The sequence below is a fragment of the Ostrinia nubilalis genome, chromosome 26, assembly GCF_963855985.1.
Source record: "Ostrinia nubilalis chromosome 26, ilOstNubi1.1, whole genome shotgun sequence".
Taxonomy (NCBI): Eukaryota; Metazoa; Arthropoda; class Insecta; order Lepidoptera; family Crambidae; genus Ostrinia; species Ostrinia nubilalis.
This window is the reverse complement of record NC_087113.1, coordinates 897,163-910,419: the sequence shown is the minus strand read 5'-3', so window position 1 is coordinate 910,419 and position 13,257 is coordinate 897,163. Positions and strand designations below refer to the sequence as shown.

Below are 13,257 nucleotides of genomic sequence, written 5' to 3'. Positions count from 1 at the left end.
AACAATTACATAGTAAATTAATCAGTATTTATACCATTATGATTAAAAAAGAAACACACCTATATTATGATTAAAGAAGAAACATCTAAACTATTAATTCTGCGATTATAAACTCTCGAACTCATTGTAAAATGTGACCCTGGCAAGATTCGAACTCAAGACCTTAGCTTACGCAGTAGTTGGATACACCTACCACCAGGCTACGCGGCCTTTAACCCCCGTTTCATTCCAACTTTTAATACATAATTAAATGACAGATCAACTTCAAAATGGCCGCCGCCGCGGAATATGAATGAGCAGCGCCATCTAGAACTTTCCGTTAATTTTCTTTGCTGGAAGCAATTAAAGCGGTTGCAATAGAGAAATGCTGGGGGAATATTTGACAATCGCTCGATATTTATGTGATGTTAATAAAATATTGTGCTAATTTTTATGGTGGACAGCTATTTTTCTGTTTTTATATAGGTAACGATGTTTTTTTCAATGAGGATCAGTACTGTTGTAGAAAATTCAATAAAACTAGTATCTACGTTAATCTTTAAGACATAAGAAAGCTATATCTTTTTGAATTATCCAAATCGGACCATTACTTACGGAGATATTAAGTAATAAACATAGGCCGTTTTTGCCGCTAAAAGACAACGTACGCAGGGCCGCGTGACGTCACTATATCCGAATCGAGCGCGGCCGGCGTACTATTGGGATGGAAAATATTTTTTTCCAGCTGAACTATCAGTTTTAGAAAAAAACTTTTAATAACATTTATTCATCAAAATAAAGTAACCTATCGACCAGTAATTTCTAAAAATAAAAATTGTGGGGGGAAGGGGGGGGGTGTAGGGGGGGGGGTCAAGTCATAACCAGTTTCTGGTTCTGGCCTAGGGGGAGTCATACCCAGCTTATGCTTATGGCCTGGGGGGAGGGGCAAGCCTTACCCAGCTTCTGGCCTGGGGGGGGGGTTAATCATACCCGACTTCTGGCCGAGGGGGAAGTCATGCCCAGCTTATGACCTGGGGAGAGGAGAGGGACGGGGGAGTCATACCCAGCTTCTAGGCTAAGATTAAATAGATTTCTAGGAGGGAGCAGCTGTCCTTTCCTGCAGCAGCTGGCCCGCCCATGGGAACGGCGAATAGATAGGTAGGTACGTAGGTTTAACTCAGAAAAACTAAATAACAGGTAGGTATTGCGTGTACATCGAAATGATCTTTATACCAATGTCTTGTAGCCTAGGCAGAGTGTATCTGCCTCAGCTATACTTATTGTTAGAAGTAAATAAATTAATATTTATACATTTTTTTTACTTGGACGGAGATATGACTCTAACAACACTTATGAACACTTTATTTGAATAAATCGCCAAATATACCACCGCGGAGACCCTAATCGCGTCTCCGCGTTCCATTGAATCGTATGAGCGTATGAATTTTTTTCCGATATTTTTCACAATTTCTATTTTAAAAAACTACCTATCGATAGCTTACTTTATTTTGATGAATAAATGTCATAACAAGTTTTTCTCTAAAACTGATAGTTTGGCTAGAAAAAAAGATTTTCTATCCACGCAGTACGCCGGCAGCGTTCGGATCGGATATAGTGACGTCATCGGTCCCGCGCCGGGCGGTCAGTGAACTTTTTTTAGTAATTTGGCCATAACTTCGTCAATTTTTGTCGTAGAACAAAAATTTTTGGACTGTATATTAAGGATTTCTTAGACCTATAAATCTGCATTCACAGCTAAAAATCGAAATGATCCTCATTGTATCCAGTTTACCAGTTGTTGTGACAATTTTAAAATAATGTAATAATGTTATAGATGCATAAATAAATAGTTATGTTGAAATTAATATTATTATAAAGGTAAGCATGATTGCACATAAAACATTATTACTATAATTTTGTTGCACGTAAATATTTTTCTTATCACAATGTCCTCTGTATTGCTACTATTATGTATTCTGTGATATTACTGTGTATATTAAATTGTCATCTGTATTATTATAGACTAAAGAAAAATTACTACAATGTTTAAAAAACTTTCGCAGCAGCAAATAATTATAGTCAAAACTAAAAAATCTATTTTTTTTTTGTATACTTTCCCCTGGTAAAGCATTAAAAATTTCCGAACTCCAGAATAGTCCCCCAGCAAGAGAATATCACTCGGAGTCGAAACATAGTTGTGGAAGTATCCCGGGTTTGTGATTTAATTAAGAATTTTAATTAATTTAAATTAAACGCAGCGGACATCTGATTTCCCCCGTCGCAGGCGATACATATTGTAGCGTGTCCCCTTTCCGCTGTTGATCCACTTTCTGTGGCCAGTTTTGTAGTTTTCTGTAAGTTCGTGTTTTGTGATAGGTAAACTTACATAATATTCTAGTTTTGTTGATCCAATATGCACACGTGGTGGGTAAACTTTTCGTGGCCGGTTTTGTAGTTTTCTGAAATAATCTAGTTTTGTTTTGTGTTGTGTGATTAGACGTAAACTAACTCAGTTTTCTACTAATAAGCTAATGTTGACGTTTGTTTGTACTTTAAGCTAAACACTAAGGTATTTTGTACACAATTGCGGATTTCTACATTATATAGTTAATCTGATTTTCTATCAACTCAATGTTGTATTGTAAAACTAAAATTATTGAGCTTGTGAAAATGTGCAAAAATTATAATATTAGTATGGAAAGAGGTGTTTTGTGATGTCACAATTGATGCCTTGAAGGCATATTGGTAAGGTGGCCTGGCTTTCATAAGGATTTCATTGAATTTGTGCTTCTAAATTAAAAGATTGTCATCTTTAACAGCTCACCACACCAAAACGGTATGTTCAAACAATCTGAAAACTTCTACAAATGCATACAAATTCTAAAATTGCAAACTAAACATCGCCATTCACATCTGAAATTCCCAAGATGGCTGCCGGTTCACCATTGACTGGATATTTTGTAGAATATCTTAAAGGCAACATGACGGCTCAAAAATCCCTTTTAAAACACCTTGGTATTTACAAAGAAAATATTTTGGAGGTTGAGCATTCTTTTGACAGTATAGTCACTTTAAAATCTTACTAGCTCTTGACTGCGCGTGAAATTTTGTCTGTCACAGAAAAACTTTATCGCGCGCGGTCCTGTTTTAAAAGACGGGATAGAAACTATCCTATGTCATTGTCCCGGGACTCAAACTATTTTAAATTTCATCAAAATCGGTTCAGTGGTCTAGGCCTGACAGCGTAACAGACAGAATTACATTCGCATTTACGATATTACCAGCTGTGCCCCGCGGTGTTACCCGTAGTAAAACGTAACCTATGTGTTAATCCAGGGTGTCAGCTAACTCTATATTAAATTTTAATAAAATCGCTCCAGCCGTTTAGACGTGAAGAAGTAACATATACACACTCACAAACATTCGCCTTTATAATATTAGTGTGATAATTAGTAGGAAAATATGGATTTATGAACATTATTATATTGTTTCATGTTTCTGTTCACAATATACAAGAACGACTAGCTAAGTTCATGAATTTTGACATAATAAGGCATTATTTTTTTCTAAAAAATCTTTGAGAAAAGATTTTACAAAGAAAAAAATTTGTAGATTTTCCGGGAAAAACATAAAAGCCCACTTTTCTTTTTTCTACTGCTTGACAGAATGACGCGTCTTTGATCAGTTAGTTTATTTCAAGAATGCGGATTAAAAGAAAAATTATTGTTTGTAAGAATTTTTTAAATAAGTAGGTAAATTAAATAAAATACTAGCCCTCTAAAATACATATTGATAATAATAATTATGTAATTGTCAAACAACTACGTAACATTTTGTACGCTAAGGGCCCTTTCCAACGGTTATCTAGTTTTGCGGGGTCCTGTAACAGGATCCCAAAGCAAAACTGGACTGTTGTGTTCACACAACTGTATGTTTGGAATTCAAATTCCAAATGCTAATGGATCGGTTTTTGCGGGACACTGCAAACGGGATGTTCGTGTGAATGTTAATATTAAAACACGCATAATTTCCTAAACGGGATGTATCCGGTATTCCTGTATATATGTAATCCGGGATGTATCCGTGGGAAAGAGCCCTAAAACTTCAGGTAAAGGCAGGCCACCCACAAGGTCGACCGACGACCTCATGAAGATAGCGGGAAGGAACTGAATGCAAGCCACCACCAACCGGCCATTGTGGAAATCATTGGGGGAGGTCTATGTTCAGCAGTGGACGTCCTGTGGCTGAAATGATGATGAATAAGGCAGTAACCAGCATGCATCTCACTTAACACCAGGTGCGATTGCGGTCAAATACCAGCCTTGTTATGCATAAAAAAAACACAACTAATCTAAACCTGAAATCGACGTTAACATACAGGGTGGAAACGATAAGTGATCTCACTCGATTATTTCTAAACTATACAAGATATTGAAAAACTGGTTACTGATCCTGAAAGTGCTTCAAGAGCTCTTTTAAACGGTACCAATATAGGTTACAGAAAAAACTGGATCTATCTGAAAATTCAATGTTTCCAGCTTCCATACTAAATTTATGCCAGACACACAATATTAGAAGTGTACTCGTATTTTATTTTATTTAATAATAAACTCTTAAAGTAAACTCTTAAAATAAATTGTATTGTTATTTTAAATTATTCATGGAAAACATTGGTTTTAGGCTTTACTTGCTCTAATATTGTCAAGATCCAGTTTATTCTCTAACCTATTATTGATACCATTGGATATGATATGAAGCACTTTTAGAATCAGTAATCAGTTTTACGATATCATGTGTAGTTTTTAAAATAATGTGACTTTACCAAATGTATGGAAGCTGGAAACATAGATTTTTTGGATAGATCCAGTTTATTCTCTATAAACTCTCCACCTATTATTAATACCGTTTGATAGAGCTCATGAAGCACTTTCAGGATCAGTAACTAGTTTATTGATAATATCTTGTATAGTTTAGAAATAATCGAATGAGATCACTTATCGTTTCCACCCTGTATACAGGAACGTACAGTCGACTGCATAGAAATGTATAGTCCGATCTACTATGGACCAGCTTTAAAAATCCATTTTCAATCGCTGCAACGTCATTCTTTATTTCGCGCTTTCAAAACATCATCTCGCGAACTCTGCAGAATTTTAAAATCAAACAGAAACAATACAGTATAAGTGAGCTGTCAGTGCGCGCGTGAAATATTATTTCTCGATGCCGCCCGCCCTGGGAGTAGGGCGGCCAAACGTCTGGATTTTGCTGGACTTATGTATGTCTGGGCTGTGTCCGGTTTTTGAATCTTTGGGGATTCTTGGCTTAGATTGTTAAAAAATATAGGTCGTCGTTTCAGCCAAATGACGTCCACTGCTGGACAAAGGCCTCCCCCAATGTACTATGGTAATTTAATTAGAATAATGGGCTTTGTCCGGTAGGTACTTTTGTGTCCTTGGGGATTTTTGACTTTGATTGTTAGGAAACATAGGTATTTAGTGCGAATGCCATTTTGTTTGGGAATCCCGGGGTAAATCATTGCTGGAGATTTATTTTTAAGTGGGAAAATTTTGTTGAAAATACACTTATAGAATTTTGGATTGTCTTGAAGAGAGATCGATTTGTAGCGATAATACCACATTGTTTTGTCACAAGATAATATTTGTGTAGACAGGCCTCCCACTTAGTGGACCAACGATCTGGGGAATGTCTCGGTAAGTACCTGGATACGGGCAGCAGGTAAAAATATACGTAGGAGGCCATTTTCTAGCAGTAGAGGGAGCAGGGCTTGGGTTAAAAGGAAATTGTGTTGTTTTTTTGTCAGCTGTTGTATTTTTTGTTTTGTTTCAAATGTCTGCTTTTTTACTAACTACCAACCTTTAAATGGACTAAAATGCTCAATTATTAAAAAAAAAAAACTATTTTTTTACTTTCCACATTTCCATAATATTATGGTAGCCCTACACGGACTTCGTAGGTATACTGGCAGCTAACGGGTTAAAGCATTTTGCCTGGAATAACCGCTGGCTTTGCTCGTTGTTTTGTGTGGAGTTTATTAAATGAGGAGATATGATAAAAGTTTGTTACAGTCGGTTTAGTAAATGACTGAGCGGGTTTTGATAAAAATATTACAACTTTAACAGTGGTAAAAAGTTATCGATCAAAAGTTATTACACCAAAGGCTGTTGATTAAAATACCTATATTTTTAGTAGTTTGGTCTTGGTTACTTCAGTTATGATCTACTAGCTTTCCGCCCGCGGCTTCGCCCGCTTGGAATTTCGTCTGTCACAGAAAAACTTTATCGCGCGCGTCCCTGTTTCAAAAACCGGGAAAAAAACTATCCTATGGCCTTTCCCGGGACTCAAACTATCTCTATGTCTTTCATCAAAATCGGTTCAGTGGTTTAGGCGTGAAAGCAAGACAGACAGACAGAGGTACTTTCGCATTTATAATATTAGTATACCTAGATAGTATAGATTAGAAAGAGATAGAAGAAAAGTCAATAATTACTTTGTGTGTAAGGACATGTTAGTTCCAATGAATTCTTATGACAATATTATTTACACAAACAAATATATTTCCGTCTTCTATTAATAGCATAGCTGTAGCACAATATTTGTAAGTCATAATCATGGTAAATTTTGTTTACTATTTCTCCATTCATAGAGAAATCGTATCGTTATATTTGATTGAAGTAACGAATCATCATCATCATCATCATCATCTCAGCCATAGGACGTCCACTGCTGAACATAGGCCTTCCATGTTATGCTTTCCATGTTGCCCGGTTGGTAGAGGCCTGTGTCCAGCGCCTTCCTGCTACCTTTATGATGTCGTCGGTCCACCTTGTGGGTGGACATCCTACAAGTGACGAATGATCATAGTATAATAATGCCTCCATGCCACATCCCTAAATACACAAGCATATTTAATAAAACTCCGTTAGACTCTATTTACAAAAGCGCATATAAACTGTTCAAAAAGCTGTTTTTCGTCGCAAAAAGCTAATACAAAGTTTCCCGAATCCCGTTTAAGCTGAGCATCAAAGGCTACGAAATCTGCATCTAGTAAACACCTCATATAAATTTGAGAACTTTTAAAATTCAATGCGCTTCGCAAACTTTGTGTGCTCTAAATCTGCGGGCATGAAACTGGCGACGGCCGAGCGATGGCGGAGCGACGGCCGAGCCATAGCGGGGCGGCTATGAGGAGTAGTATTGCGATCGCCACGCTCCGCCGCTGCCCGTTTCTAGCGTGTCACCATGGTTCTAGTACACTTGCGCGAAAGATATTTGCGCGAAGACACTAGCGCGACAAGACATTAGCGCGAAAACAGTTTTCGCATTATTATTCGCGGAAAGTAATTTGAAATATCTTTCTGATTGTTTTGCATTATAGCTCCTGAATGACTGAAGCGATTTCGATTTTCTTTTCTAGCTTTTATCTTGAAAACGGTACGTCCTAGCACAGAAATAATAAGCCTTGCGCTTATTATTTTTGTCTTCGCGTTAATGACTTTCGTGCAAGTGTCCCGATACGCGTGACCATAATATACTGTCCATGTTTTTGTATGCATCGCCGCCGTTCCGCCGTCGCGTCGGCGTCGCCCCGGCATCGCTCGGCCGTCGCCAGTTTCGTGCCCGCGGACTAAAGGATATCTGTCGGGGATTTGTTTACAGTCTATCACGATAGTGTACGCGATGTAAATATGTATTTTGGATGCATTCTTCTTGAATTTTGTCTGAGAAAACAATAGGTAAGTATGTTCTTGAAGGAAGAAAAGGTTCGTGGTTTAAAATATATCGGTTGCTCAAGATAAGTTTTTAAATGCCGTCTAGACGATTGGAAAAACTGGTTTTAGAATTTTTTTTCAGCTAGTTTAGATTTATGATAGTAACCGTGAGGTCACCATGTCTAGTGGGGCCTTTTACCCCATATCATTTGTGAGTAATTTCTTGCTTTGAAATATCTCTTATATTATAATTACAATGTAATAAAACCATCTTTACGACCATTTTAGTAGGCTTTCCACAGTATATTTCCAATTTCCTTGAAAATAAGTCCAAAACGTGACTATTCCAGCGCCCACTGAGAGCATGTATTAAATAAATCGAATGCTATCCACACTAACGGCGGGCGGACCTTAGGCTGCCTGTCTACTGAAGCGGAGCGAGGATAGTAGCGGAGCGAGGAGATTAGCGGAGCGGAGTTGTGGACTTTAGCCTTTGCCAGACTTGACGGAAATATCATCGCAGATCTTTCGCACAAGATATTTATTTTAATTCGGAGTGACCGATCATAGACAATAGACACAGAACAAGAAAAAAATACACAGGGACAGTACAATTTAGGCGGTCTTGTCGCTATTAAGCGATCTCTTCCAGATAACCTATGGAGAGGAGAGTTGTATAAAATAAGTATGAATCATCCGCGTAGAGTCTGCGACGGCAACTCCGTCAAGTATGGAAAAGGCCTCTGTCTGTCATAGAAGCGGCGTTAGCTGAGCTGAGTATGCTCAATTTTCTTTAAGCGGAGCTAGGCCGCGAGTATGCGACTTGTCCTTTAATTTCCGCTCTCCGCACCTCCACATCTCCGCTCAGCCTTCCTACTCAACTTCTGCGCTCCGCTTCTCCTCTTCGTTTTCGGTTTTGTACAAATTTTTTAACTAGCCAATGAAGAGGAGAGGAGATTTTTTAACTCGCTTATCGCTCCGCTACCTAGCTCTGCTCCAGTAGACAGGCAGCCTAACGGCAGAGCGATCCTTAGTGTTAGATATTCATACTGGCAATCCTAGATATGCTGTACGTACTAAGAATATATTATATGGACACCAAACTGCTGCGCAAAATTAAACTTTAAAAGAAATGGAGTAGGTCTCAATTTGGATTCAGGAAATAGTAATATTATTGTAGTTAAATGTGATCGAAGGAGATTTCGATTGTTTCAAAAGATTGGTTTTATGCCAATAACTTAGGAAATGTTTACTAAGGCTGAGTACCTAGCTTAACTTTAAGGCCCGGAACAGACGGTGAAACGCAACTGCAACGAAACTGCAACTGCTAGTTACTTTTGAGTTGCATCTAAGTTTCTGCCATAGCGTCCGTTGAGACCACACATGACGCGACCAGTTTGAAACTTTCAGTTTCAGTTTCATTCATCAGAATCATCACAAAGTTGCAGTTTCGTTACAGTTGCAGTTCTGGGCCTAACGGTAACTATGACGATAACCGATGCTTTTTGTGTGGAGTTTTGACAAATTTTTGACGTTTGTCAAAGTTAAAGTAAGGTGGTACAACCCAGCCTAAGATTCGTATACTCGTAGTTTGTAAAACCCAGAAGTAGAGTTACTAAACAGAACGTTACTTTAATGCATTATTAGGTGAGATAAACGAAATAATGTATTTTCAGATACTCTACGAACTACAGGAGATATTGATCCTACAAACAAATTTTTAGAACTGATGGTCATTGGGACAGATGATTTCTCGAGTGGCACAGGCTGGAAGACGTAGTGTACGTGACTATTCCCACCTCTCGTTCCCACCACTGCAACTCCTGTGTAGCCAGGATCTACAGCTTGACCGCCATGTTAAACCTAATCAGTGAAGGTCAAGTTTGTCCCGGGGGAAAGTTAAACTGTCATTGGACCCGCAACGAAATAATCAGAAGAACATGGAGGAGTTCGAAATTAAGGTTCGACTTAGTGTAGTTTACAAAAACTTTTATTTAAACTAAACTCTAAATCTGATATCTAACGAACGATTCCAGTAATGCTTTCTCAAGCCAAGCTCGCACGTTCTACTCTTGTAGGATTTGGCGACTAGGAGAGCCATCTTGTGGTAGTTTTTCTTTACCTCTGACTAAGAAAACAGACGAGTAAGTTAAGATCGTCGTTCTGTCTCCTTCCTAAAGTTGCTGTGCCCTAACTGGGTCCACATTGTATAACTGCCTAAATTGTAAGACCTAATGTGAAAGCTAATGTGGTTATGCAATAAACGATTGAGTATTGAGAATTGAGTTTTTGAGGCCTCTGAGTTGTTGGATGGTTTGTTCAACTGCTGGACTAAGGCCTCCCCTAAAGGCCCGGTTTCAGTTCTCCGCTCTGCTCCGCTACGATCCGCCTTGATGGAAACGGGGTCTAAAGATTTCCACAAGGTCCTGCTGCACGCATCCAGGTGCTTTACGCGACCTTTACAAGATCGTCGGTCCACCTAGTGGGAGGCCTGTCCACACTACGTCTTCCGGCTCGTTGTAAACTATAGTGAACTTTATTTACTAAATGATGTTATTGATAGTCAAGCACAACTGCTATGTATCAATCACATTTTAAAATAACGTGCAATAAATGTCAACAAACATGCTCACTTAAAACTATCAAACCACTTTCCGTGACGAAACACGCGCGAAGTCACGTGCGAACATTAGTGTTAACAAAACAGTCAACCGCGAGCAATTTATAACCACTATAACGTGTACACTGTACAGTGTAGGTACATGTCACGTCAAAGTAAACACCGTGAGGTCTTATGTAGTTGTTTTAAGGGCGAGTTTGCAACAGAAATGTGAAGTTCGAAAGCATTGGTTCCCAAAGTTGGGGGCGCGCTTCCCAGGGGAGGCGCAAAGACCTTTAAAAGGGGGCGCGGGCCATCTGTGTCCTTAGAATAGAATAGAATAGAAAGTATTTATTTGTCTCAAAACAGGTTTCATTTACAGTTTTTCACAAATACAAAAATCATAAGAGACAAAAAGGTCTTTGACTCAGTGATTGCAGGAAACCCTGTTATTCTGCCATAGCCAAGATTATACATAAGTAAATAAATATTAATTTATATTTAAAATTACAATTTACTAAAAAACCTTAAGTATAAAAAACCTGCGACCGCTGAGAGAATGCATTCCATACTGCTCGATACGACCAATAAATGATCTTGACTGGAGGAGAGGGGGCGCGGAATTTTTTGTATGGTCGAAAGAGGGCGCGTCTCAAATAAGTTTGGGAACCAATGCTTTAAAGGCTTTACTCTAAAAACACAACTTTTAAACCGAGTTGGTATTCCCGGAGCACGCGTTAGTGGTTCATTTAAAGTGTTTGCCGTTCGCGGGTCGACGGTTCGATGCCCGAGTATATTTATTGTCACACTGCTGCGGAATTTAGAGTAAGCTTTTTTAGGTTCAGTTTTTGTGTGGATAGGTTAAGGATATTGTTAGATTTTGGGCCTCTTCGTGTAAGTTCTAAGTAATTATTTCCTGATTTGGCAAGTAACAGTATAGACAGCGGGCGCCACCGTCAATACCGGATCGCTGGTTCCGATTTTTGCCACGTTGGAAAACACTGAAATGTCATTTACAGGAGGGCGCTGCCATCAATGCCGGTTCTTATTACCGATCTTTGCCATTTGACGTTTCAAAATCGTTCATATTCATATCAATTTATTCACTTCGCAATGTTACAGAACTTCAACTTTAAGAAGAATTATAGCGTCAAAATCTTGTTAGTCTCGACCAGGAATCAAAACCGAAACCTCGTAAGCACGTCGTAAGCTTCATTCGCTCCATCACTTTACTATGTCATTGGATTAATAAACGTATCTTTAATTTGCTTATGAAAGGACGTAGGTTTATATCTTGCCTAAGGCAATCTATTTTTTTCAGCGAATTCATGTTCTAGCAAAAATCCAAATAAACATGACTTTAATAAACATAATTCGCATATAAATTGTAACATTTCAATATCAAATGATGAATTAATACTTAATAGTTAACAGTAACATCGAAATTAACAATTATTTACTTGAAAATCAGGTTAATAATATCAATTTGCGGTTAAAATGGGATTTTCACTTGCTAAATTCCAACCGCGAATCAGGTGAAATCGGGTCTATTGCACGTAAATATTTGATGAGTATCGAATATTAAAGGTATTGCTGATAAAAATATTAAATTGTACCACTTTTCTGCGCTTCAATATTTGCTGAAAGTAAAATCTATGTACTTTGTTGAGTACCTACATTGTTATGTGGGTAGATAATGGCGGCGGTGTTTAGGTGTTGTATTTACCTAACATTAGTTTAAATATTCAAGATAATAATATACCTACTACAAAAAAACACACATAACAACCATGCATGACATACCTATCATGTAAATACGTGATATACTGGAAAAAGTGTCATGGTTTTAAATTTCTTAAAAAAATATTACTTGAATCTTTCACTTCAATCCTACAATGTAAACATTGAAAATGATTTTGATAGGGAATGAAAAAAGTGTGGGTTCTAATTAAGAGCGTCTGATATTGGTAGATCTTGAGTGAGACAAATTATTCGACTTATCTTCTAAATCAATCTTATCAATCAAGATCAAGAAGTTTACGCCCGTATTCACAAACATTGCTATGAGGTCTCACAGGGCACGTGGATGCACAGGATGACACACGAACCAATCACAGAATTCAACGCTGTGCGTTCGATTTGCTGCTTCACATAAGCAAACATCGTTTGTGAATATGGGTGTTATTTTGGTATCCGTGACAAAACTATGTTTACATTTCTTCCAGTTGATCCACAAGAAACCAGGGTAATTTACCCCAAAAAATCTTAACCTATTAATACAAAACTGACTCACCATCAATCTTCTTCCCGTTCTTGAACCAGGCGACCTCCGGTTGCGGTTTCCCTTCCACCACGGTGCACGTGACCTCAACCTTGGCCCTCTCGTAGAGGTCCTGGAGGACTGACCCGTCTTGCAGCTGTCGGTCACCCACTGTCACCTCCACCGACTTTGGTTTTACTGTGGACAAGAGAAAGGGTACGGTTAGTTAGGTTTTTACTAAGTTTTTTTGACGATGCGTAGGTACATGTATTTAATTTTAAACTTTCGCGCTGCATAACATTATAATTCTGCGCACAAATTAACTCTACATACCAAGCCCGCCGACAGCTTTGCGACTTGTAGTCGACGGCTTTATTTAAGAAAATCATGTCGGCGACTTGTACCCTATGACTTTTGATAAATGTCAAAGTGGGGTTTGGTGTGTAGACAGCATTACTAATAGTCCTGCTAACCCCTTTAAACAAGACTAAATAATATGATCTGACTGCAAAAAACAGTCATAAGTGATATTGACCAAGAGTCCAAGAGCATCAGTCAAAACGACTTTTGACTGATTTTTGCAGTCAAAAGTGGTTTTGACCGATTATGAGTTTTGACTACAGTCAACAACATATACATTAACACCACCAGTATAGAAAATCTATGTTGTACATAACTTAACAACCATA

The 13,257-nt window shown here is 38.2% G+C and overlaps 1 protein-coding gene across 4 annotated transcripts in view; it reads right to left on the bottom strand.

Annotated features, from left to right (window-relative positions):
- LOC135084408 (hemicentin-1) overlaps positions 1 to 13,257 on the bottom strand; it is a 609,550-nt gene that overhangs the window by 101,355 nt on the left and 494,938 nt on the right. For all 4 annotated transcript variants that reach the window (XM_063979183.1, XM_063979184.1, XM_063979186.1 and 1 more), the window contains exon 5: positions 12,602 to 12,766. In XM_063979183.1, coding sequence (XP_063835253.1) covers positions 12,602 to 12,766 — 165 coding nt within the window. The remainder of the gene's footprint in view (positions 1 to 12,601; positions 12,767 to 13,257) is intronic.